Genomic DNA, 18,985 nt, shown 5'->3' on the forward strand with positions numbered 1-18,985 from the left:
TCAAGAATGAAAAGGAAATAAAGGCATTTTGGAACAGTGTACTTCTTTCCTGAAGAGATTAATACGTACGTAAGGAAGAATAAAATTGAACTCAGAAGGAAAAAGTAAGATACAAGAAGCAGCAGTGAGCAAAGAAATGAAGAAAACCTGAGTAAATGAAAACAACCATTGGCTATTAAAAAACAACTAAATTTTGGTAAGAAATGGTTAAAATAATTAAAATAACTAGAGAGAGTAATCTGTAAGAAGAGTAGTCGTTGGATTTATTGTTTTAAGGCATTTGTGTTGTTGAGGCAGTAGTGGGGAAGCATTAATTAGCTTTAGATTGTTAAAGTATATTTATATTTTAAGGGGAAATTCTAAAATAATAGGAATAGAATATGTAATTTTCAAACCAGTTTGGGGGGGATGGGGTGAGAAATAAAAAATATTTAATCTTGTAGTGAACAGAAAAAGAAGGATAAAAACAAAGAAAAACACATGTTCAGAGAAAGCATAATGTAAGATAGGAAATAATCTAAGTAGATTGGCAACTATAATACATATAAATTGCTTAGACTCTTGTATTAAAAGACAGAGGATCTTAAATTGCATTTTAAATAAATGACTTTAAAACAAAAAAATTAGTAAGATTTTAATAATGTTAAAAAAGAAACCTGTTCTTTTTTTGTGAGGAAGATGAGCCCTGAGCTAACATCTGCTGCCAATCCTCCTCTTTTTGCTGAGAAAGACTGGCCCTGAGCTAATATCTGTGCCCATCTTCCTCTGCTTTATATGTGGGACTCCTGCCACAGCATGGCTTGCCAAGCAGTGCCATGTCTGCACCTGGGATCCAAACCGGCAAACCCCAGGCCACCAAAGCGGAATGTGTGCACTTAACCACTGTGCCACAGGGCCAGCCCCGAGAAACCTGTTCTTAAATGACGCTAATAGTGTTAAAAAGAGCAAATTCTTTACAAAAATTTAATAGTCTTGCATCTATTTGTACCTAATAGCTTGACCTCAAAATACATAAAGCGAAAATTGACAGAATAACACAGAGAAATGGTTAAATATGTGGTAGTAGTGGGATATTTTAAATATATTTTAAATTCTTACAACCTAATAGTTTAAGCAGACAATTAATGAGTGTCTAAAATAGCAGTGAATAAAAGTATCAATTCTGAGGAGGGTTTATAAAAGGAAGCAAGGCAAGTAGAGTATTAAAAAATGTTATTGTGGTGCATTCCATTAGTAGATTAAAGGAGAAAACCCATAGGATCATCATATAATTATAGATTCAGAAAAAGCATTTGGTACATTTAAACATGTATACATAATTTTAAACTAATAATTTGGAATATCGATATAAAGAATATCTTCAGAACATTCAGCACATATCCCTAATGGTGAAATGTTAACAGGCATTCCCCTTAAGACCATGACAAGTTTGGATACACGTCATTACCCTCTTCGTTTCCACAGTATGCTGGAGGTCCTAGCAGAGCAACAAGACTCAGTGAATAAGCGAATGTTATTAAGGATTGGAAGAGCTAAAATTATCGTGTGTACTCTACACGACTATCTACCTGAAATAATCTGAGTCTTCTATAAAGTCTTTAGCAAGGTTATTGGATACAAGAGGTAAAGGATTCTAGCAGGGGGCTTTGCAAGAGAGAAGGAATGGTAGAGAAAGAAGTTGGTAAACAGTTGAGTAACTTAACACTGATTGTACAAAAAATGAATGTTTCATTTGGTGGTTTACAGTATAAGGGGGAAACCAAAAGAGTTTTGAAGTAGCATAGGAAAAGTGAGGGCTATTAGAATTACAAGTGCTCAAGGGTCTTTGAATTGTTCAGGAAGAGGGTAAATATATTGATTAACTTTAGATTTCAAGTATGCTTATTAAAATCTTGAGAAGTAACTGTTGAAAAAGTAAGAGTTAGTATAACTTTTAAAATACAAGGTAAGTTGGAATTTAAAAAATAAATGTAAGAACTGGCAAGAAGAAATAAAACTTTTTTTTTTTTAAAGATTGGCTCCTGAGCTAACAACTGTTGCCAATCTTCTGTTTTTAATTTTATTTTTTTTTATTCTCCCTAAAGACCCCCCATTACATAGTTGTACCTTCTAGTTGTGAGTGCCTCTGGTGTGCTATGTGGGATGCCACCTCAGCGTGGTTTGATGAGCAGTGCCATGTCCATGCCCAGGATCCCAACTGACAAAACCCTGGGCCACCAAAGCAGAGTGCACAAACTTAACCACTCAGCCACAGGGTCAGCTCCTATAAAAGCATTTTTAAAAGGCAGTACAGTTGTCCAATAAAGTGATAGACATAGTTTCCTAATATAGTAATAGTTAGAAGTGAAAATTACTCTCAAAATAGCAAGTTGTGGGGCCGACCCAGGGTCATAGTGGTTAAGTTCACATGCCCCAATTCAGAGACCAGGGGTTCACAGGTTCAGCCCCCAGCAGTGGACCTAGCACCGCTCATCAAGCCACGCAGTGGCGGCATCCCACATAAGATGGAGGAGGATTGGCGATTTCCTGGATTTTTATCTAAGCTTGAAATATTTCTTAATTAAAAAGATAATTTTAGAGACAAACTTAGGTTTGGCTGAAATTTACTTCAAAGGTGAAGTTAAAATTGAGTAAGAGGGTCCACCCCATGGCCGAGTGATTAAGTTTGTGTGCTCCGAATCGGTGGCCCAGGGCTTTGCAGGTTCGGATCCGGGGCACGGACATGGCACCACTCATCAGGCCATGCTGAGGCGGCATCCTACATGGCACAGTCAGAAGGACCCACAACTAAAGACACACAGTTAGGTACCGGGGGGCTTTGGGGAGAAAAAGGAAAAATAAAATCTTAAAAAAAAAAATTGAGTAAGAAAGGCGTGGGGTGGGACTGGCCAGGTGGCGCAGCCGTTAAGTTCGCATGTTCTGCTTCTGAGTGCCCCAGGGTTTGCTGGTTTGGATCCTGGGTGCGGACATGGCACTGCTTGGCACGCCATGCTGTGGTAGGCATCCCACGTGTAAAGTAGAGGAAGATGGATATGGATGTTAGCTCAGGGCCAGTCTTCCTCAGCAAAAAGAGGAGGATTGCCAGATGTTAGCTCAGGGCTAACCTTCCTGAAAAAAAAAAAAAAAGAAAGGCAGGGGGTTGTATTGTGCAGGGCCTTGAAAGCCATGTTAATGAGTTTGGACTGTGTTTCATGGATATATTTATCAGTTTCCTGTGGCTGCTGTAAAAAATTATCACAAACTGAGTGGCTTAAAACAACAGAAATTTATTCTTCCACAGTTTTGGAGGCTAGAAGTCCAAAATCTACGTGTCAACAGGGCTTCACTGTTTCTGGGAATTTAGGAGGACAATCTGTTGATTCCCTCTTCCAGCTTCTGGTGGCTCCAGGCGTTGTTTGGCTTTTGGTTGCATAACTCAAATCTCTGACTGTGTCAGATGGCCTCTTCCTCTCTGTGTGTGTCTCTTCTAAAGACTCTTGTCATCGAATTTAGGGCCAGTCCAGATACTCTAGGTCAGATGAGCTCAAGATCCTTAACTTAATTACATCTGCTTAGACCCTTTTTCCAGATAAGGTCGCATTCCCAGGTTTCAGGGAATAGGATGTGTACACATCTTTTGAGGGGCCTCCATTTAACCTACCTCAGGGTGAATGACAGCATTGGGGTTTCTTTCTGGTACATTCCTGTGGCTACAGCATGGAAAGTGAAATTGGAGATTTGCACACCTGGTATAACAGCTCCTCTGCAGGTGGTTTGTAATAGAGTGGTAATAGGGGTATGTGGAGAAGTGAGCAAAGAAGAGGGATTTCAGAAAAGGAAATTCACAGGATCTGCTAATTAGGGATGGAAGGAGGAAGAGTAAAAGATGACTTTCAGATTGAGCTATACTAATTTGATGGATAGCGGAGGCATTTACTCTAACCTATGGTTCAGATTTTGGTAGTATGGTGATTAGCTTTCTTTTGGACGAAATAAATTTGGGTTCTTGAAGTGTGTAGTACCAGCAGTCTCTCGAATATATTTCTGTGCTGGAGGTAATAGATTTTATAGTGATGAATGTACACCTGCTGAATGATGCCATGAGAGAAGAGAAATTGGCCTTGTTTCAGATCCATGAGGGACAAACAGCAGCATTTAAGGCAAAGTAAAGAAAGAAAAGTTGTTTTCTAAGAAACTAAAAAGGTGTGACCAGAGAAAGAAGGGGAAAACCAGGAGACTGGTGCCGTAGAAGGAGATCATTTATGAACTTAGGGCAGTTTTTCCTGAGATGTAGACAGAAGTGGAGGAAAAGAGAATAGGAAATTAAGAAATGGAGACAGTGAATGTAGGTAAGTCTTTCAAGTAGGTTGTCTTGAAGGAAAACAAATGGGATTGAGTGAATTTTTGCCCCCCTTATTCAAAGATGGGTAAGATAAGCACGTTTATGTGCTCTTGAGGTAGAGCCAAGAGAAGGGGAAATGACTCAGTGTACACGGTACCTGAGGAGGTGGGTAGGGAATCCAGAACCGCAGGTAGGGCTTAGTCAGTGTGACGGCAAAAGTGGTACCTCCGTTCTTTGCTTACTGGTGAGAATGTGCATTTACTGGTGGGAATGTGCATTTTAAAAAAATCGTTTGTTGCTTGTATTTTGTTAATTATGCATTTGTATTTTGCTCATTTGCTACTGTTTTTTAGAGAAATGACTTTTGTATATTAGAGAAATTAGTTTTCTGTCATGTGTATTAAAAATATTTTTCCACTTTGTTTTTTGTCTTTGTTAATTTCTTTCATAGCAATGCGTAAGTTTTAAATTTTATGTGGTTAAGATTTACCACTTTTCTTTGCAATCTCTAGGAAACTTCATTTTTATACTAACTAGCTTTGAAGTATAAGATACTTCAGATGTCTCCTTTTTTCCTCTTAATAAAAAATTGTTAGCTTAATTTTAAAACTATAAAACCAAATATTGTGACATATAAAATATTCGTTTTATAATATATTTGCTTGTTATTGATTTGAAAGGATATCACATATAGTACATCTATATTTTATATGTTTTTCCTCACATTTAAGTATATGTGGTAGTATATTAGCTAGAAATGTTAATACCCTATTGTAGTATCAAACACACATGTATGAATGTTGGCTCATTATTTTTCTTATCTTAAGTTTTAAGCAGGGTCTGAAAACTCTTGGTGTTTTGGAGAAAATTCAGTCTTATCCAGAAGCATTTTATAGCTTCTTCTGTCATAAACCTGAGAATCTTTCTGCAAAAGTCCTTAGTGATCTTTTTACAGTACACACATTATCTGACGTACAGGCTTTGGGGTTTTGGAACAGTTACTTACAAGCTGTTGAAGGTATGTGGATATTTTTATTTAACTGTCTTAGAATGTTTGTTTCAGAATATTAGTTTATTTGAGTTTTGCTTTTTAATAATAATACTTTCATCTGCTAACTCCGTATTCACAAAACTTATTTAAAAACAGGGTTGTATGACTGAGTTGAAAGTGGTAAGAAAAATTACAGACTAAAGTTATATTTTGTAGATTGTTTTCCTCTAGATAATTTGAGGAGAAAGGCATTCTTCCTAGAAAACTTTAAATATATGGATGATTGCCACAGCATAGAATAGTCTTAAAGCTAAGCATCTATTTCATCTTTTTCAGTTTGATGTTAAATTGAATTTTTCTTCATCCATTGGTTAGGGCTATGATTATGATGTTTATCACTGAGCATTGTCAATGTAAAGTCATTCCATTTAATAGAGTGGAAAAAAATTAACTTTTAGTTGAAATGTTTTTAGCTAGATTGTTTGGTTGTTTTACACCATTTAGTTTTTCTCTCTGCACTGGTTAAACTAGTTTATCAAATAGTGGTGGTCTAGAAGTGATTTAAAATTGTTTTTAGTATCATATCCCAAAAAGATGGAGTTGCAGAACCCACAGAACCCATTGGGCTATTTGATAATTTTATATTAAAGGCGGCATTCAAATATACAATGAGGAGTTCAACTAAATGATTTTTTGAGCCCTACTTTGAGATTCAAGTAAACATTTATTGACTGTACTGTTGCCCTGTTCCAACACTTGACTTACTGATTTAGTTTGCCCAAGATAAATGTGGGAGTCTCTTGCCTTTCAACATCCCCAGTCTAGTTGAGGAAGAGTCTGTGATGGTAGCAATATATAACATGGATTTATTTTTCTGTCTTTTTCTCTTGTTTTGGGAAACTTTTCAGATGGTAAATCTGCAACAACAGTGGAAGACATTCTTAGTTTCACAACTGGTTGCAATTCCATTCCACCTGCTGGATTTAAACCCACTCCTTCACTTGAGTGCCTTCATATGGATTTTCCTGTTGGAAACAAGTGTAATAACTGTTTAGCTCTTCCAATCACCAATACATATAAAGAATTTCAAGAAAATATGGACTTTGCCATAAGAAACACTCTAAGACTAGAGAAAGAAGAAAGTTCTCACTACATTGAACATTAAAATGTTTTGAACATAGAGATGCTTCTTTAAAAGCTGCTATTGATATTTTTGTTTCAGAAATCTGTCCATCATCACTTTCAACAAACTGTCAGCTTCTTGGCCCAATAAAACTTAAGATATGAACATAAAGAAATGTTTTGGCCGTTTTAGCTAAAAAAAAATTTTGTTGAAGTGTACCAGTCCAAGTTGATATTTTTCTGTTTTCTTAATATACATTCTTCTTAAACCTCAATATAAATACTTTCAGAATGGCTGTACAGGCTTTCTTCAAGTATAGTAGCATGATATATATATATATATACATATATATATATAAGAAAAAGACTTGTACTCACTGTTTTTATAAACGAGGGTTAGCTCTAGGATGCCACAGTGATTTTTCTAGTTATATGCAATTTTCAAATTATTTTATTTTAAAGTATTACATAGAAAAGCTAATTGATAAATCCTGTTATATAAATCAAAGGCATATATTCTGGGGTGTGTGTTATATGTATCCTTTTCTAGGATGGCACTAAATTGATTGTTAAAATGTTTTCAGATTACTGATTTATATTGAAATAGACCCACACTGCAATTAGATGATGCCTGATGCAAAGTATTATATAAAAAGCAGAATTGCACAAATATTCTAGAATCTATGGACATTTCATAGTCTTAAAAACCCTTCTGAGGTGGATAAAATAGAGTTGAAAATACCTAAGAAAGTGTCTTCTGTAAAGCCTTGGCTTTGACAGTTATTATCAAGATGGTTGTATGACAGGTAAGCTGGCACCATTGCATTACACAGTTAACTTCTTTGATCTTTAAAGATAGGTTATTATATAAACAATGTAGAAATACGTAAGAAAGAAATACAAATAGAATGGAAAAGAACACTCTAATCTCACCAAGCAGAATTAACTCCTGTGTTTGTGTATTCTTCTATAAACTTTATAGTACTTAGGTTTCCTTTCTTTTTTATTTTTTTTGGAGGAAGATTAGCCCTGAGCTAACATCTGCTGCCAATCCTCCTCTTTTTGCTGAGGAAGACTAGCCCTGAGCTAATATCTGTGCTCATCTTCCTCTACTTTATACGTGGGACGCCTACCACAGCACAGCATGGCTTGCCAAGTGGTGCCATGTCCGCACCCAGGATCCAAACCGGCAAACCCCGGCCTGCTAAAGCAGAACGTGCGCACCTAACCACTGCGCCACCGGCACGGCCCCTTAGGTTTCCTTTCTTTTTTAACTTTATTAATGCTACTAAAAGTCAAAGAATTCGTAAAAGTAACAAGAAATCATGTAATAACAATTTGAAGATACATAGTCCCATAGTCATGTCCCCATGTTTATACTCTTGCAAAAGAAGAAATTGGAAAAGTCTAATGTCCCTAATCTATTATCAAATATAAATTAGTTCTCCACCAAAGTAAATTATATGAGAATACATCATTATGAGAGGTAAATTGCTTGGTTTTAATCACGTTTTTTTTGGTACCCAAAGGAGTTGTCAGCTGCTGTCATATTCTCATTCTCCCCAAGAAACATCCTTAAATTATCAATATTTTTGAAGAAAAATAACTGGATTGATTTGATACTGGTAGTATATCTCAATACCAAAGGGAAACTAAAACATAATCCTAATATGGCTTTCTTTGTTACACTTACTAACAGACCCAGCAAACTTAATGTTCTTAAGTTTTTAAAAACATTAAACAAGGCATTTCTGGTGTCTTGTGTTGAATTCTGTTAGATTATGAAAAGTAATTAAAGCATCCATCAAAAAAGAGTTTGAATAGCTAATATAAACCTCAAACTTGCCATGCAGCTTTTATTGCAAATGTGTTGATAAATTGGATCTTTTATTTCTTAACCTCCCTAGTTTTCTAAAATTTAAAAAGCCATTAAACCAATACAAACCAAAAAACCTAATTAAAGTTATTTTCTGGTTATTTGTAGTTTTAATTAATTTCCCCTACGGTGCTAATTACAGCTGGTGAACACTCACACTCTTTTTAGGGTAGGGAGGAGTGGTAGAGAGGCAGTGTGCTTGGATTGGCTCCAATTAAAAGCAGTATTTCAATTCCTCATTTCACTTACTTTATGTGTTAAGGCCTTAGGGATAAGGTGGTGTAAATAATAATTTAGGATATTCACGTTTTAAAGTGAAGGATAAATATTCATATTGCAAAATGTTTTCTGGTTTTAAGGATGTTCCAGTACTATGAGTTTTGTATTAATCTGTTTAGTCAAGGCATATCAGAGAAACCTATAGGTTATTTATTTTCTGCAGTGTTACTATGTCAAATGGTTGGTATTGTGATTGTTCTTTTTCTATTCATTGTTATAGCCACTGCACAATGCTTACTGACATTAATTTAAAAAGGAATTATGCTATAAACCTTTATAAGTGTGTATATGTATTTCTTAAATATTTCAATCATCTAAATGCCATATATTTCAAGCTTGTTTTCTATTGCTTTCAATATCAAGAAAAACCATAAATTCGCCTATTATACATCTGCTGTGAATGGTTTTTGGTTGTTTTATTTTCATTGTTTTCAAACAGTTTTTAAACTTTTTGGTGTGGGAGCCTCATCTGAAGGCCTTTTATACAATTCTCTACTATTCTTGTACTCAAGTCATTTTACTGTTTTAGTATTTAAGGTAAAGATTCTTTAAAATATCTCGTCAGAAACTAGCTTATGATTTTTATACTTTGTAATATTTAATTTCCATATTATGAATAAGCCATTATTTGTTTGGGTCAAGTAAAAAGCCTTCATTTGATTACTAACCTGAGAATCCACTTTGGCTTCTGCTTTGTGCCAAAACTTTTTATAATTTTTTTTGTAATTATATTGGAACTTTTGAACATTGAATGATGGATTACTTGGATGTGTATTACCTGTAGTTGAGGAAAATTTGGAATGCTTTGAAGAGCCCCGATTTTCAAGTTCTGATTTTGACTTTTAACGTTTTCTAATTGCCAGACATTTTCCAATATCTACTGTATGCCAGGTATTATGCTACATAACAGTTGATGTATTAGCTTATTCCGCGCCCCCCTTTTTTTAAGACTTCAAATGTTACCAAAAAAGTGACACTTAAAATGTTTTCTAAATGAATGTGTTTATGCTACTAAGTGTGAAGTGCCTACATAAACTAAGTTAAGTAAGGCGTTAGGATTTAACATAAAGATTCTGACAATACTAAGTAGATACAAGATCCCTTCCTCTCCGAGTTTGAGAGATCCTGTGAGCAGTTTGTTGGCTGACACCTAGGAACCTCTCTTGAATGAGTTGTTCTGAGGTATTCTGTGTTAAAACTGTCTGTCCCCTAATGTAAAATAATAGTTTGCCAGAAGAAATTAAGCCAAAAATCTGGATAGAGTCAGTTAAAAGACTGCAGTAAATTAGATTACCTTACAGTCTGAAGCCACAGTTTATTTTGATTTTCTGATTCTACTAACAACAAATACCTTATTCAGTCCCAGCCTTACAGGGACTGTTTGTCTGCCATTGTTCTTCTGTGGGGCATATTTTTCTATACGTTTATTGCCCACACTTTGTGCACTCCTTGGTTGATTTTTATCATTTCATATGTATATACTGTATATAAATATTAAACATTGTCTTAGCATTTTGTATTAATACGACTCATATCGTCTTGGGAGGAAGTTTGAAATGGAGCGGAAATGGTTAGAGGAAAGATTTGTGTTTCAAAGTGCAAGTACCCAATTGAACAAGCTTGGGTGCTCAGATATTGGGAGGTGGGAAAGACTGTATATTTTATATTCCATGGAGACAAAAAATGAAGAACATTCCCATAGGGCAGGAACTGTCATTTCCATTGAATTACAACACACCTAGATCATTGGTGAGTCTTTCAAAATATTAGTGATAGCACTGAATAAAACAGTAAATATTCCAGTGAATATGCTAATTAGCTACAAAAATGAGATAATGCTGTTCTTACAGGTGAAAAATGTAGCTTCATAACCTTTTACCAACCTCTCCCTATTCTGGCCCCCCCCCCCAGCCTCTAGTAACCCCTTTTCTGCTGTTTCCATGAGTTTGACTTTTTTTTTATTCCCCATATAAATCACATGATGCAGTAGTAACAACTTTAGGTTACAAGATGATTACGGTCTGAGGGTCTAATATATAACATGGTGACTATAGTTGGTAACTGTATTGTATAATTGAAATTTGCTAAGAGAGTAGAGCTTATGTTCTCACCCAAGGGGAAAAAAGTTAAATTTGTGAGGTGATGGATATGATAACTAGATGGGGGAGTCCTCGCACAACGTATACATACATGAAATCATTATGATGTACATATCTTACAAATTTTGTTTGTCAATTATACCTCAGTAAAGCTGGAAAACAGAAAAAAAGTTACACGAGTTAAAATATAGGTTCAGTTCTAGGGCATTTCCTAATGGCATTAAAATAAGATCACCTGTCTGAGCTTCACATAAATAAATGACTTATCTGAAATAGAGAAGTTAATGTTCTGTTACAGAATTTTGCTCTTTATGTAATAAGGATAATTCATTTCTCATATAAATTTGAAAGTTAGGGGCCGGCCTGGTGGTGCAGCAGTTAAGTGTGCATGTTCCACTTCAGCAGCCTGGGGTTTGCCGGTTCAGATCCCAGGTGTGGACATGGCACTGCTTGGCAAGCCATGCTGTGGTAGGCATCCCACATATAAAGTAGAGGAAGATGGGCACGGTTGTTAGCTCAGGGCCAGTCTTGCTCAGCAAAAAGAGGAGGATTGGCAGCAGATGTTAGCTCAGGGCTAATCTTCCTCAAAAAAAAAAAAAAGTTTAAAAATTTGAAAGGTTTTCGAAATAGTTTCTGAGACAGAGTAGAATTTCATTTCAGAATTTGGTGCAGCTTCAGAATGAACAGCTAATGCATTGTCATCAGTGAACTCTATTGAACGGCTGAGAACGGAGCTGTCATCTATTTTTGACATCAAATAAAAACCTATGGATTAAATTAGCAATCAGCTGGGCCAGGGCAGGGGGGTGGGCTGTGGTGGCTACTGGTTAAGTTCAGGTCTGCTTCAGGGGCTGGTTCAGGCAGGGTTTTCGAGTGGACTTAGACCAGTGGCCATGCTGGGGCAGGGTCTCACATACAAAAAAGGGAAATTGGCAAGAGATGTTAGTTCAGGGTGAATCTTCCTCAGCAAAGTAAATAAATTAGAAATCATCAGTATTAGTTTTTGTCATCACATGACTTCAAGTGTGCATTAAAACAGCAGCACTATCCACTTACCCCCTCCCCCAAAGTAGTGTTTTGTGATTTTGCTGTTACTAAAAGAGGGGAAAATACCAAATTGCCATTTTCCACCTTCCTGGCTCCTGTGTCCACGTAGGGAAAACCACACCATAAAGCTAGACCATTTTGCTAATAGATGGGATTGAGAAATCTGCCAGATTAGAGCAATGCTCCAAATCCCGTCTATTTCTCTGAAAAATGGAGCAAAGGGGAGACCTCTTCCGCCGTACTGGGAAGCAGAGGAGGGAGCTAGCGTTTAAGTGCTTGCTTCGTTCCAGGAGCTTCATTTACTTTAGTCCTGTGATCCTTAAACCCCTAGAGTATTCTGAGCGCTTAAGTGATTTATAAAGGACCAAATAAACAGTTCAGTATTCAATCAGGTTGTTAGAAGTACACCACACTCCCACCCTAAGAGCTCAATTTAAAGCAGCTACCTTTTGAGAGGCTTGGCTTGATAGGATACAAATTCCTACTCTTCCACAGCTGAAAAGTAACCACCACTAGGCATGCGGGTATTACCCTCCGCCGGATCTCCAAGCTCTGAGGAGGGAGCTGACGACACTGGGCGGTCGCCCTGGAGGAGGCGGGTCCGGTTTCCTTTGGCCCCGCCCCTCCGGGCTTTGCTTCCGGGGCGGCCGGGGCGGCCACGTCATCGTCGGGCTCCGCTCGCCCGCCGGGCTGTGGATAGTGGGAGTGAAGATGGCGGCGGCCGCAGCAGCCAGTATTCGAGAGAGACAAACAGGTACCGGCTTATTCCCTTCTCCTCCCTGCGGTTTTGTGCCTGCGGTGGGCACATCTTCTTCCTCTCCTTGTCGCCCTCACTTGGTGGCGGTGCGTGCAGCTCGGAGACGGCCCTCGGGAGTTTAATTCAGTACTCAGAGCATCGAGGGCCCCTCCCCTTTTGAGTTTTTAGGGAAGAGATGCCATTAGCTTGAGAACTCGGCCCTGGTCCTTGGTGCGGGAGAAGGGGCTTCGGGGGCGGGCCGGTTGCTAGGGTCCTGCTCTTGTCTGTCCTACTGGGCCTCAGAAGGCCATCGCGGCAAGATCTGGCCGCTGGCATTTTTTCCCCTGTGTTGCCACCTAAGAGGTGTCCGGGTTTGTTTCTGTGCCTGGTTCAGTTCTTTTCCAGTTTTAATGTTGAAAGAGTTTCATTTTCCGGCACTTTCACTACAATTACAAAATTTAGATATTCTTTTTCAGAGCAGCTTGCGTTCTGCCATTTCTCTCCTTTGGAACAGTCTTTTGGGGGTACTGACAAGAAATACTTGGTGATAAAGATTCAGCTTGCTGGAATGGGATTGAAGAATGACAAAACAAATTAATTAATAGTTTTCCCATTTTAACTGTGTGACAAACTAGTGTTTTAAACTACATGTTACTAGTTTCATCTTCGATAGAACATGGTTTTATATAGCTTCTATTTATATGCAGTGAAATGTGGTAAAAAATGCATATTTCTTACCTTGAATTTTGATATTTTTTCCATCTTAGATATTTTTAATTTTGCCTTGTTTTTTGTAAACGTCTGATGAGAACTTGTTTATACTTGTCAACTAATTGTCTTGAAAGTTGGCAAGCTCTGAGGAACTAATAGAAATAAGCCATCGAGAATGTGCGTACTACTTGGAAATTCTGTCTCTTGTAATTATGTTCTTTTGTGTATAAATCTGAATACAAAAATAATTAGTTACAATTACTATGACCTACAGAAGGGATTTTTTTGGCTGTGCTTGATTCCTTCTTTTGGAATTCAAAGAGAAAAATGATAGACTTCAATCTAGTAATGACACACAGCGCATATTGAGTTCTCTTTTGCTTTTTCCAGTAGATAATTTAGTATAAGCTTTCAGATGAAGTCAGGCATAACTTAAATATGTGAAAGTCCAAATAAGATTTGGAGAATACCTGCCATTCATTTTATCTGTGTATAAATAGAATCTCCAGTTGTCTTTACACTGTGGTTCTGACAGTTTAATGAAGCTCAATGAATTAAGCCAAACTGTGTATTAAAATAAAGACAACAACATGTCAAGGAAGAATGTAGCAAAACAAAGGAACTTTTTGAAAAATGAAGTTTGTATGGTAGGGGTTTTTATATACAGAAGCTTTGTAGAATATTAAAATCTAATAGTATAATTTTGATTTCTGTGGAAATAAACTTCATTATAGCAAGATTTCACATCATCACTAGATAGGTTATGCCAGATCATTTATCAAATTAGTACTGTAGTTGAGTTCTGTCATCTTTTCAGTGAAAGGTAAACCCCTTTATAGGTACTGTAGTAGCAGAAGTAAACATTTACCTTATGCCTGTTGAGAATGTTTCGGGAAATAATTGACAGTCCATTCTCAAATATTGTAGATATAAGGCACTTTGATACAGAGGAGTTTGCAGTCTATTTGGGTAGATAATAACTGATATTTATTGAGCATTGACCATTGCCAGGCACTGTTTTAAGTGATACTTATCTGTATTAGCATCTCCATTTTGCAGATGGGGAAACTAAGGTGTAGAGAGGTTAACTGGTATGCTGTTTTTTGCTTCACCTGCCTGAAGAATCTTTATTCGCCTTTTAAAGGTCACCTCAAAAGTCATCTCCTTTGTGAAAGTTTCCTGGATCATTCTCTCTATTCTTACGTTTAGTTCCACAGGCAGAATCCTGTGGTACCATTGTCCTTCATGCATGCATGTCCTTCTGTTCCAGGTTCTTGCTCAACTCCCCCACTTCTCAACACTGGAGAGCCCCAGATCAACTGCCTTCTTCCTGTAGTGATCTGATGTAGCCTCTTGGCTTTAGGTACTATCTATATGCTGATGGTCCCCAAGTTTATATCACTAGCCTGAACTTCTCCTCTGAACTCAGTCGACCGCGTATCACTTAATGGCAACTCCATGCTTGTATTTGCTTCAGACAAAAACCTTGAAGTTTTCTTGACTTCTCTCTTCCTTATTCCACGTCAGATCTGTCAGTAAATCTTGTCAGCTCTACTCTGAAAATATATCCGGGATCTGACCATTGTCATTGCTGTCATCCAAGTCCAAGCCACCAGGAGTTTCTGCAATACCTCTATTTGGTCTTTTTTCTTTTACATCCCTGTTCCCCTTCATATTTTTTCACACAGTACCTAAAGTGATCATGTCACATCTTTGCTCAGAACCCTCCAGCAGCTTCCTGTTTCAGTCATGGCAGAAGTCAGAATGATCTTACAGTGGTCTACATGGCCCTATTTGATCTGTTCCCCACTTAACTTTCTGACCTCACTCCCTATTACTCTCCCCTTTCCTTGAACACACCAGAATGCTTCTACTTCAGAGCCTTTTTATTTGTTTCCTCTTTCTGGAATATTCTTTCAGAGATATCTGCATAACTCCCTCACCTCCCTTAGGTCTTTACTCAAATGTTACCTTCTCAGGGGGCCTTTCCTGCCTGCTGTATTTAAAATCACACGACAATTCCCTCTTCCCCCTTCCCTTCCTTGTTTTTCTCCATAGCACCTATCTTGATCCCACATACTGTGTTTTACTTATTTTGTTGTCTTTCTGCCTCAGCTAAAATGAAAGCTACTTGAGGATGGGTAATTTTTGTTCAGTCTGTTTTGTTTAGTGCCAACAGCTAGAGCAGGGTCTGGCAGATGGTAAATACTCACTAAACATTTATTGAATGAATAGCAAATGTGGTTAAATATATAGGGAATGAGTGAAGAAGACATTGCAGATAAGGGTGAAACTACATTAACCAAGCCTAGGACTGTGGATAGTATGTTTAGGGACGATAAGGAAAACTAGGTTGTCGTTTCAGTTAAAGGCAATGGTTTCAGCCTTTAGGGGGTTACTCTGATGAAAGTGAAATTAAATTCTTGTATATTCTCTGAACACAGGCCATGTACTCTGTTAACACATCCACTGTGTCAAAATCCCTGTTGACAAATTAACCAAGGCTCAGGGATAGATATTCACCTAGATGGAGCTGAGAAGGCGGATGTGGGAGTATCTGCTGATACTGGCCTCTTTCAGTTAGCTAAGGCCTGCTGGCTGGGAGAACACTGTACGCCTGGGGCTCACATGCAGCCCAGGCTGTGGTTCTTCCTAGTTGTCCTGTGTCAAGAGTGTGAACACTTGTTCTTAGAAACAAGCTTTTCTGTCTCTTGGGCCGTGAGTGCCAGGGTGGTGGTGTCTGCGTTGCCGGGAGGTGGGAGGAAGAGCTCTGCTGAAGTGCTGTGGGAGAATTAATCCTGGAGCACTCTCTGTGCCTCTTGTGTTGTTTCAGTTTTAAGTACCAAAGTGTTTTTTTGTTTGTTTATGTATTTTTTATCTAATACCATAACACCTGTCAGCTTCTGAAGTAGATGTAAATTATTGGCAATGTGTATTATTGGCTGAGCATTAGATACTAACATTTTACCAAAAAATCATCTCTCTATGTACATACACATAAATATATGAATATATCACTGAATTACAGTCTCCTATTATTTACCTACCTCAAGAAACAAGCATTTAAGAGAAGTTTTTCTAGTGAGTGAATGAATGTGCTATAAATCGATACTCAGGTGATTTGAGTATTGTACAGTTCTCTGGTGGAAGTTTGGCTTATTGATTATTCTGTATTACTTAATAGAGCCTAATCCAAGTGTTTTTAAAAATCAACCAAGTAGATTTTAGGGTTGCTAGTCTTTTAAAAATTAAATCACCTAGCTAATACCCTCTCTTGACTTGTGAAGTTGCCATTTCTACTTCACATAGAAGTATATTGAGATTTTTATTCTCCTTAGGAAATATTTCTGAGTTGCTGTAACACATGAACAGATGAGCAATAAAAACCACAAAATACTATAACATATAGAGCATAGCTGCTATGGCTTAGAAGGTGTATATTTTCTTAGCAGGAGTTATCAGTTACCCACCAGCTCTATGGGAAAGCCTCACTTTCTCCAGGGAGCATATAATATTAAGCAATACAACTTTTCAGTGAATCTGACAGGATAAATTGATCATAAAATGTACCCCAAGATAACTAAAAAGTAGACCTGCTGTATGGAGGTTTTGTATATGAACCATGTAAATATATCATAGATAATTTTTTCTTTTAGAAAGACTGATCTTAATCTGTGCTTTCAGCCAGACAGTAGACATCAACACCAGTCATATATTGAGGCCACTGCAAGTTCATGATTGACAGAATTTCTTTTTGCGTCTCCAGGGAGCATATAATATTAAGCAATACAACTTTTCAGTGAATCTGACAGGATAAATTGATCATAAAATGTACCCCAAGATAACTAAAAAGTAGACCTGCTGTATGGAGGTTTTGTATATGAACCATGTAAATATATCATAGATAATTTTTTCTTTTAGAAAGACTGATCTTAATCTGTGCTTTCAGCCAGACAGTAGACATCAACACCAGTCATATATTGAGGCCACTGCAAGTTCATGATTGACAGAATTTCTTTTTGCGTCTATATAAAATGTACTGTGGGATCATCAGGAGAAATGGAAAAGGCTCTTCCTGAACATTTTTCACATTTTCATCTGGGGACAGATGCCTGTTGTGTTTTAGAAAATCTCCCAAACATGTGCCAATTAGCCGTTGATGGAACAGCCTTTCTAAGAGTGATTTGTGCATTTTGTTTTGAGGTAGTAAGTAATACATGTGGGGGGGGAATGAAATTGTAAAAAGCAATGATAATATTTAATAAGACTATTTCCATTTCCAGTGGCTTTGAAGCGTATGTTGAATTTCAACGTGCCTCATGTTAAAAACAGCACCGGAGAACCAGTATGGAAGGTAAGAGATTTCATTTTAATGCGGACTATTTCTTTTTTCCAGGCCCTTATTGGTGGTAATTGGAGGGAATTTCTTGTTAATACTGAACAGTGGCACATTTTAGTTGTAATGCATGCATATTTTATTTTTATTTAACGTGGCTTCTTAATGTGAATCTTATTGATAAACGTTTTATGGAATAAGACAGGAGAGGATAGTAATATTCATCTAGAGAATCCAGCTGATCTCCTGGCTGGGGCCTCACTCATAGGTCTTTACTCTGGGTGATGTTTCGTTCCTTAGCTTCGCAAGTCGAGAACTTGGATCTTGCAGGCTTGCTCAGGGTTAGTCAGCCTCGGGGACTGGTCCATTTTAACCAGCTCATGAGAGAGTGATTTCTAAACCACAATGCCAGTTTATTAATTTATGATATATAAAACTGTCAGTAAAATTGTTAATTGGACCAGAAAGCAATCTATAATTTTTCCCCCTTGAGACATGCTAGAAAACCTTTAAAAATTCCCATTTGAACTCCTTCATTCTAAACTACATGCACACGCTGTCTCTTTCTTCCAAGAGATTGGATTTAATACAATTGATTAGATTTAAATTTACTAGTTTGCAGTCACTTTATACTTCTCTCTTGCTAAACATTAAGAATGAGTCAACTTGGTTACGATTTGGGGTGTTTTGAAAACTTGTGAGTGGTTATGACTCCTTTAGGTTAACTCTAACGGTGGTTAGAGTCATCTATATTGAGGTCATAGTTTAAGCTCCAGCATGTCCCCTGATTTTCCCCTTCCTTCCTGCTTCTGGGCATCTTCTTACTGCTCCTTGCATAAACTCTATTTGTTTATTGTTTCTAAAGCCTGTATTGAGCTTTTGAATTAAATAATTTGACAACTTCTTGGGTACAGATTTGTGTCAGATTCTTTCCCTACCCATCACTTCTATATCACAAGATTACTAATACAGATATATTGAGATCTAAAGAGGAAGAATTTTTGAGGGACGCAACATCCAACCCCTTATAACTAGAGCAGGAAGATTTTCAGCTTTTCTAAACGAAATGCTGACATTCAAAAAAACCATGTTTTTATGACAGCATGTTTCATCCTCTCGTTAGCAATTTCTTCCTCCATAATGAATTATTGAGGTAGTTTTGAAAAACACCAGTTGAAATGTCTCTTTTATTTGCCTTCTAAAACTAATTTTGAGTTAGAAGACCCAGTTGGCATTCTTACTACTCCTCAAAGATGTGTTTTTTTTTTTTTTTTTACAGATTGACACCTGAGCTAACATCTGTTGCCAATCTTCTTTCTTTTGTTTTTTTCTTTCTTCTTCTCCCCAAAGCTCCCCCCAGTGCATTGTTGTATATTCTGGTTGTAGGACCCTCTGGTTGTGCTGTGTGGGATGCCACGTCAGCATGGTTTGATGAGGAGTGCTAGGTCCACGCCCAGGATCCGAACC

The 18,985-nt window shown here is 37.4% G+C and overlaps 2 protein-coding genes across 6 annotated transcripts in view; both read left to right on the forward strand.

Annotated features, from left to right (window-relative positions):
• The window catches only part of G2E3 (G2/M-phase specific E3 ubiquitin protein ligase), a 50,386-nt gene extending 43,776 nt beyond the window's left edge, over positions 1-6,610 (forward strand). For all 4 annotated transcript variants that reach the window (XM_014857481.3, XM_014857488.3, XM_044765428.2 and 1 more), the window contains 2 exons: positions 5,149-5,339; positions 6,221-6,610. In XM_014857481.3, the coding sequence (XP_014712967.3) occupies positions 5,149-5,339; positions 6,221-6,477 (448 nt within the window). In that variant the 3' untranslated portion in view covers positions 6,478-6,610. The remainder of the gene's footprint in view (positions 1-5,148; positions 5,340-6,220) is intronic.
• Positions 6,611-12,358: 5,748 nt separating this feature from the next.
• Positions 12,359-18,985, forward strand: part of SCFD1 (sec1 family domain containing 1) — a 100,095-nt gene continuing 93,468 nt past the window's right edge. Inside the window, exons 1-2 of one of the 2 annotated variants that reach the window (XM_044765436.2) lie at positions 12,359-12,489; positions 17,466-17,536. In XM_044765436.2, coding sequence (XP_044621371.1) covers positions 12,447-12,489; positions 17,466-17,536 — 114 coding nt within the window. In that variant the 5' untranslated portion in view covers positions 12,359-12,446. The remainder of the gene's footprint in view (positions 12,490-17,465; positions 17,537-18,985) is intronic. The other variant, XM_014857499.3, reaches the window with a different exon arrangement.

This window comes from Equus asinus, chromosome 2, assembly GCF_041296235.1.
Source record: "Equus asinus isolate D_3611 breed Donkey chromosome 2, EquAss-T2T_v2, whole genome shotgun sequence".
In the NCBI taxonomy this organism is placed as follows: Eukaryota; Metazoa; Chordata; class Mammalia; order Perissodactyla; family Equidae; genus Equus; species Equus asinus.